This window comes from Elephantulus edwardii, unplaced genomic scaffold (assembly GCF_000299155.1).
Source record: "Elephantulus edwardii isolate Elephantulus edwardi_28Jun2011 unplaced genomic scaffold, EleEdw1.0 scaffold00341, whole genome shotgun sequence".
Taxonomy (NCBI): domain Eukaryota; kingdom Metazoa; phylum Chordata; class Mammalia; order Macroscelidea; family Macroscelididae; genus Elephantulus; species Elephantulus edwardii.
In genome coordinates, this window is record NW_006400091.1 from 657,229 (window position 1) to 665,191 (window position 7,963).

The following is a 7,963-nucleotide window of genomic DNA, read 5'->3' on the forward strand; positions in this document are numbered from 1 at the left end:
AAGAATACAAACAGATTTATCCTGGAGAGGGTTAAAGCAGGCTGCTCCTTGGAGGCAAGGATTCTGAGGCTTTGTCTAATATACTTTGGACATGTTGTAAAGAGGGACCGGTCCTTAGAGAGGGACATCATGCTTGGGAAGGTGGTGGGACAGCGCAGGAGGGGAAGGCCCTGTATAAGGTGGAATGATTTAGTGACTGGGATAATCAGGATGGATGTGTCGGAGACAGTACAATTGTCACAGGACAGCAGAGTTTAGGGCTGTTGTACATAGGGTTGCTATGAGTCGCAAACGACTTGACAGCACATAACAACAACAACAACAACAAATACATAGGAACCAACTCCCTGCTTCCCTCCAGTAGGTTTTCAGAGGCAGTAAACTGCCTGGGAGCAGACTTCCTATCTTTCTCCTGTGGAGCAGATGGTGAATTCAAACTGCATGCTTTTGGGATTACAGCACAGTTTCTCACCACCAGGCTATCAGGATTCCCTTTCTCCTTACTAGATTTAGTCACTACCTTGAGGTAGATTTAGTCACCACCAGAAGGGAAATATCTCTTTATTGAATATGGTTGTAAACCCTGCAGCTAAAGGTTAACTTAAATTTAGATTTAGTAGAGTTAAATGGTCTTTCAATTATAATTCAGGGTAGAAATAAAAGTACATAGAAGAGTAATTAGTCACACAGGGAACTGAGATTGTCATCTCTCAAGGACAGATCACAAGGTTTCAGATGCAGGAGTGGTTAGTACGACACTTCTCTCCACGTGACACCCTCCTGACACAGCACTGATGGACTGCAAGTGAAGTAGTTCTACTCCATTTGAGGGGGAAATGAAACTATGACAAAAGAGGAGGAACAAGACAGGAAATGCAACCCAAAGCCCCAGTCTTCTAAAAAATGTCTCCAACAATTACATCATTAATCCTACACGAGTTAAAAGCTCTCAAATTTAGATTTTAAAGTCACTTGAGGCTGCAGCACAGCCAGAACATTCTGATGATGCCAGAATGACCTGATGGGAAACAGTGGGCAAGAATGTGTCATTAAGCGTTGCAAATAAATATGAGAAAGTTGTGGGTTTTTTTCCAAAAAATAGAAAAAAGCTCCTCAAATGACATGTATCATGTTCAGAGAGACTAGCCCATTGGGGTAGCCGCCTGACTAGGATGCCCTCGCCTTTTACTCACGGTCCCTGGAGTCATAGGAGAGGTACTCGGCCAGGAAGCCGGTGTCGGTGTATGAATGGTCCGAGTGGAAGCGGACGGTCATCTTGCTGCTATTACTGGTGACCACAAACTGGGGCTTCTCTCCACAATGCCTGAAGGGGAGGGTACAATGAGACTAGGAACCTTCATCAGCCTCTGGGATGTGGCCAGGGCCCCAGCTACGCACTTCTCTCCATTGACCTCCACATAGTCCTTGGTGCAGCTGGCCGGTGGCATGTTGGGCTCCACCAAGTAGAAAACTTTGAAGCGCACCTTCACATACCGGTTGTTGGGCACCTGAAGAGAGAATGGCTACTATCCATGCTCTGCTTTCCCTCCCAGAGACTCCAGGGCATCATGTGAGGGACATGGGACAGCTGGAGAGCAAGGGGGGAATGACAACAACATGGTACCAAACCTCCCAAACTGAGCTCATGTGCTAACACGGAATGCACAGCAGACACATTTCTGTTTTGATGTTCAGAACTTACAGACTATGGGCAGGAAGCACCATAAGAAACTGGAAAGTTCTCCAGCTGTTATGTGAAGGGCTGTACCACTGACAAGGCTCTCTTCTAGCTGTGATGTGATAAGTGCTTAGGACTTAGCCCTCATCAGCACCCAATAGAGAGCAATCACTCCCCTCATTTTACCAATAAACAGCTAAGGTCCCTCAGCCACCAGGTCTGCGATGTTGAAATAGACAATCTGAATGAACCCCTACATGCCGGTGGGGCTCAGAAACGGGCCCCCCAGCTGACTGAAGGAGTTCAATACTGCCTTCTCTGCTCACCCCGTGTGCCACCACAGAACATCTATCATTCTCACACAGTCACAGCACCTACCTCAATGTTCCACACGCAGTCAATATTGGGTGGGAAGTGACCTGGGTAATAGGGACTGCTAAATGTCCCTTGGGCTTGACGTAAGTAACCACCACAACCTGAGAAGAAAGAGCAGGAAAGACATTATGCAGATTCAAGAACTTGTCTGGTCAAGGACGCAGGGGGAGCATGGTTGGCTCCCTGAGGAGAACGGTCTGAGACAGATCTAAACTCTCCTCATGCAGCCCCATATGAGAAGACTCTGCAGGGCACCTGGTCAGAGGTAGTGGCACATATGGTAGTGCGCTCACTACTTTAGCAAGGACTCTTGCTCCAGACTATTGGCAAGGTGCCTGTGACCTCAAAGTTTCAGACACTGTTGTTCATCGAGCCCACCTGTCACCTACCAAGGGTTTAACCTGTGGTTGTGAGCCCTGGTCAACCTAAATGGCACAGGCCCTCCTCCTTGTGGAGGATAGTCCCGCCCACTTGACCATCCTTACTGCTCAACTTGGGCAGTTGGAAGAAGGCAGCCTCAAAGCCTGGATGTCGCCGCTCAGTGCTGGTGATCAGTGTGACGAGGAAGACGTTCTGGGAGGAGAGGAAGGTCAGGTTGTAGGAGGGAGGGTAAGTGCCGCATAGCCTGTAGGTGTGCAGAAGGAGGAGGTGTTAGGAAGAAGAAAGGACACAGACCACAGCGGCCACACAGGCTACTCCAAGTCCCTGCCAGCCACAGCCCGCCTGTCCCCAGGGCACAAAACTAACCCAACACAAATGTCATTCCCACACTTGGATGTTTCTGGGATCAGGATGTGCCTGACAACTGATGTCAAAATGAAGCTGCCAATCTTCCGCTGATGACAGCTATGACACCCAAGTGCACTTCCAGTTGTCAGCTATGCAACTAAAGTTTGAATTCCTAAGCATATTAGACAGTAACTCTGGTGGTCCAGTGGTTAAGAAGCTGTGCTGCAGTCCCAAAGGCTCATGGTTCAAATCCATCAGCTGCTCCGCAGGAGAGGGATGCACAATTTGTTCTGATGCGATTTACTGCGTCTGAAAACCTGCTGAAGGATCAGCTATGGGTCAGTTCCAACTTGAAGGCACACACAAGAAGAATCACATTATAATGTTTTTTAAAAGGTCCGGCCACAAAAGACCAAGCGTGAGGTTAAACAGACCCTCAATTATGTGCTGCCTACCACAAGCAATCAGGGAAGAAAGGACTAATACTGTCTTTAAAATAGAAAAATCTTCACCCACCACTGTCAAGTTTATTCCAACTCATGAATTCATGGAGAACCGCCATCATATTTCTGAGGCTGTCAATCTTAATAGGAACAGACAGCTTCACCTTTCTCCCAAAGAGAAGCTATTGGATCCACACTGAAAACTGACCTTCCACACTGAAAACTGACCTTTCAGTTAGCAGTCCACCAAGAAAGTAATGCTATCATGACTCCTTAGCAAATCTTCAGTCATTAAACACCTAACATTAACGGTAGACTGAATAGCACCAACAGTAGTTGTATTAACAACAACTAACATTCTTAGGACCCTTCCAGGCACCATTCAAGGGCTTCAGTATCTGATTAGCTACATCATTCTCACAGAAACCCTGTGAAGTAGACACTAGTAACCCTATTGTACAAATATGGGAACTGAGGCTGCAGGACAGGAACTCCCTACTGATTATGCCATTAGAACCCCCCAATGAAGGATCACCAGACCCAAATACATCGTGAGGGAAAAGTAATGAAAAAGGTTATTATTTTTTTTTCCCATGCACATTTCATGATTACTAAGAACTCTGTGCCAATATTCAAGTGAGCATTTTTTGGAAAAGCTTCGGGAGTCCACCACCCAGCCCATCACAGCCACTGAGAATGGTACCTAAAGACTTGACTAGTGATCCAGAGGATCAGGACATATTTCATTTAATAAGCTGTTGTTGTTAGCTGTGGAGTTGGAACCAACCCGTAACTGACCCTCTGATGGGCTTTCAGAGGCAATTAATTGTATGGAAGAAGATTGCCCATCCTTCTGTGGAGTAGCTGGTGGATTTGAACCACATGCCTCTGGGATTGCAGCACAGCTTCTTGCCTCTAGGCTACTACATCTCCCTAAAAAAGCAGGTAGAGAGACAGAATGTACAGCATAATTATAGTTTTAGACACACACACAACAGAAAATCTGAACGAAGAAACATAAAAACATCACATAAATGGTTATTTCTACATAATGAGGTAATTAGAGGTTATATTTTATTTTTTTATCTTTTGCTTGCTGGTAAGAGATTAATTGATGGGGAAGAAATCTTCCACAAAAAGGGTGCTGAGTAGCAGCACCTGCTGACAGACCGTGACAACAGATGGTCACCTCTTTTGCTCAGGCATCCATGGCCCCAAATCCTAGACTGTGTCTGTTCTTATACACTAGAGGCACCAGCAGCCTTCTCATCCTCCCTAAGGCTGAGAAACCCTCCAAGATGCTCCCCTGGAAGCCAAGGGTGGTCTCTGGCCTGGACCCTACCCTGGCACAGGAGCAACCAGTGGTGGGAATAGGGTGCATGCCTATCTATGACATCCATTCCCCATAATGTCCATCCCCATGATGGGACCCCAAGTGCCAGGTCCACTCCCCTCTCCACACTTACTGCACCACAGCTTGGGGCTCCACAGGGCTCAGGCTGTCGTAGACTGTCACCAGGTCACTACCCCGCTCATCGCATGGTGCCAGGTGGAAGCTGCGGAAGGTGAGACTGAGCACTGAGTCGGCATCTCCACGCAGCACCCAGCTACAATGTGCGTGTGCCGGGTATGGGCTGTCGGGGAAGCCAGGCGTGGTGAAGCGGGTCGTTTTGGTGCCCTGTGCATGCAGCGCGAAGCTGCAGCTGCCTGTGGGGAAACAGGGAGCCACAGCGTGAGGGTGGCCCAGGCCAGTGGCATGGCTCTAGTCCAGCATGGCCCCATCCCCCTGGGATCTGGGCAAGCTGGAGGGTTAGGTAACTGTTACTGCTGGAAGTGTCTGAGGGTCCCCATGGCCATCTGCTTCACCCCCCACATGGAGCAGGCATATACTTACTGTCCCGAGTGGTCTGCACTGTTCTAGGGTCAGTGGCTGGAGAGAAGGAAGAAGGCAGTGTTTATTGGTGCTATTCCCCTATTCTGGCTCCCACTTGGGTTGGGGAATTCTGGTTTCACCCTCTCCCTCCAGCTTGGAGGCTCGTCCCTGCCAGCCACACTCACGGAAAGCTACCACAGAGGTCAGCATGAAGGAGTGGTGTGATCTCTGGCGTGGAGGCAGTGTGACTGTGTGCTCCTTGGCCATGGCGCGCTCAGCCTCCTCCACCAGGGCCTGTGGGATGCTGAACTCCGACCAGTAGTAGGCAATGACGCTGCCCTCGCTGCAGTGGAAAGAGGGGCAGAGCGGTGGGCTCAGTCCCCAGGAACCCCTTCTCCACTTCTCCCACGGGCATCCCTTCTTCCATAGCCCACACCTCCCACTGATGGCAGAAGCAGGCAGTTCAGAGGCCACCCACAAACCAGGCAAGACAGCAGAGTCCCCGTGCCCCAAGGCAGAGTCCATGCACCCCAGATTCCTTTCTTCTCATTGACCTTTTGATTTTCTAAGCAAAAGTTTGTGCCCCTCCACCCTCCACGTGTGTCAGCCCAGAAGAGTTTAGGACAGTCACTCAAGTCCCACCTTCCTAAGTGTGCTTTCTAGTCTGGAAATGGGAGATGGTAATGATACCTGACACATGGCAAAAAGGATCAGACTGAAAGTACTTGTCAAAATTGGTGCGGCCATTATGCTGAGTGAAATATCTCAGTCACAAAAGGACAAATTTTGCATAGGGCCACTGTTGTAAAACGGGACTGACAGTGGGATTGAGGAAAGACAGAGAAGGAGGGGATGAATGATGTATAGTGTGTTGAAACAGATGAGGGAGAGAACTGTTTAAAAGGGATATATGATTGGGTATTATTGTCATGATAGGAGTCCAGAACGAAGGCTGCACGGTAGAAAGAACTTAGGGGGAGGGACTGCATAACAATGAGAGTTTTTCTTTTACTTTTCAAGGAGAAGAGTGAATTGGGAGAAGGGGGTGGGCAAGGAGAAAAGTGCAACAATGAATGACTGGAAACCCTAAGTCTCTGTAAACTTTCATTAAAATTAATAACAAAAAAAACAACAAAAAAACAAGACAAACCCTACCCCCACAAAAAAAACCCCCACAAAACCCCAAACTGGTGCAGCAACATGAATGAGTTACAAATATTGATGTGGAAATAAGGCAGTGGTAAGGGCTCTGGACATCTGTGCACTGTCAGCCCCTCACCTGAGGCTGAGGAAATGCACCCACCTGAAGGCAGTCACTGCCGACTCTTTGTGGTAGGGGCCCAGGGCTGGAATTTTGTTGTATAACAGCTTCAGCTGAGGGTAGAGAGAAGGCTCACAGAAACCACACAGCCTAGAGGGCCCTTCCCCAGGCCCAGGCTTTCAACAAGTCCCCATCATGCCCCCAGCCCAAGGACCTAGGACAAAGATGCAGAGAAACCAGCTTCCTTCTTCTGTCAGGCTGAGGACACCAGGGCAGGAGACAGGGTGTTGCCTCAGACTCACCGCTTCCTTCACCTGGTTGGCTAGTTGTGCAAACTCTGCGGTGGTGGAGTTCTCATAAGCATCTATAAAGTTCTCATTTTTGATCCTCAGGTGGCCATTGAAGACCTTCTGCACCCACACATTCCCACCTGGGAAAGACCAGGGAAAGGAGGGCAATCAGAGGAAGTGGGCCCATGCTCTCCCTCCTGCCTACCATATCTCTTAGGGGAATGCCAGGATACGACCAGCAGACATATGAAGCTGCTGGCCAGCTCTGCCAAACCTCTACATCTTGCACTCTCTCCTTACTGATGTGAAAATAAGGAGCCAAGAAAGACTTAAAAATCGCCTCCTCGCCCCTCACCAAAACTCAACACCTCAGCTAAAATACTCTCTTTCCTCTCATTTATATGACACCCAAGCAGTAATAGGCAAAATCCAGGAAGTGGACCCAGGCATATCTACTGAGGAGGTATTGCTGCTCCAAATTGCCCTTCCCAGAGGCAATTCCCTTGGCCTTACCCCGTAGATGCCACACCAGGACACCAGCCAGAAGAGAAAGCAGGAGAATGACTGTGATTACAATGGCCAGCACCACCCAGCGTCTAGGGCCCCGCTTCTCCACCTTTTTGGCATTGTTGACTGGCAGGAACTCCACGGCCTCCTCACAGCCATTCATACTCTGAATAGAGAAACACATGGAGGCTCATAAACTTACTCTTTCTCATCAACAGCCTCCCTAAGAAGCTTCACATCTTTTGAAGTCCAGTTTGGAGAATAAGGCAAGGCTATAGAGAGAAGGTTAGTCTTCAAGTACATGGAACGTTCTGCCCAAAGACATGTGAATCTAGTCCATCCTATCAGGGGAAACCAGGAAGAGGGCTTCCTGCCTGGGTCTCCCAGTGTCTGCACAGCCCCAGGCTCATAATGTGTAAGATGTGAATATTTAAATAAAAACTAAATGAAACTTCCTCAAACAGTTAAACATAGGAGTACCCTATAACCCAGCAATCTCATTCCTTATACCCAAATACAACCCCATTCTTTATACCCCAAAGATTTGAAAGTAGGGACTCAAACAGCTTTGTGTATACTTAGGTTTACTAAAGTATAGTTCACGTCAATAAAAGGTAGAAAACAGATGAAAATCAACAGATGAAAGGACAAACAAATGTTGTGTAGGCAATGGAGTATCATGCAGTCCTAAAGAGAAATGAAGTCCTGGCACACGCTATGGCACAAATGAATCCTGAAATACACTGAGTGAAATAAGCCAGACACAAGAGGGCAAACATTGTGCAATGCCACTTATGAGAGCTATCT

At 48.1% G+C, this 7,963-nt stretch overlaps 1 protein-coding gene across 1 annotated transcript in view; it reads right to left on the minus strand.

Moving 5' to 3' along the window:
- ST14 (suppression of tumorigenicity 14 (colon carcinoma)) overlaps positions 1-7,319 on the minus strand; it is a 27,094-nt gene extending 19,775 nt beyond the window's left edge. The window contains exons 1-10 of the mRNA XM_006901734.1: positions 7,163-7,319; positions 6,662-6,789; positions 6,402-6,472; positions 5,284-5,441; positions 5,120-5,155; positions 4,692-4,932; positions 2,539-2,678; positions 2,057-2,154; positions 1,399-1,508; positions 1,194-1,324 (exon numbers count right to left, since the gene is read on the minus strand). Coding sequence (XP_006901796.1) covers positions 1,194-1,324; positions 1,399-1,508; positions 2,057-2,154; positions 2,539-2,678; positions 4,692-4,932; positions 5,120-5,155; positions 5,284-5,441; positions 6,402-6,472; positions 6,662-6,789; positions 7,163-7,319 — 1,270 coding nt within the window. The remainder of the gene's footprint in view (positions 1-1,193; positions 1,325-1,398; positions 1,509-2,056; positions 2,155-2,538; positions 2,679-4,691; positions 4,933-5,119; positions 5,156-5,283; positions 5,442-6,401; positions 6,473-6,661; positions 6,790-7,162) is intronic.
- Positions 7,320-7,963: the final 644 nt, after the last annotated feature.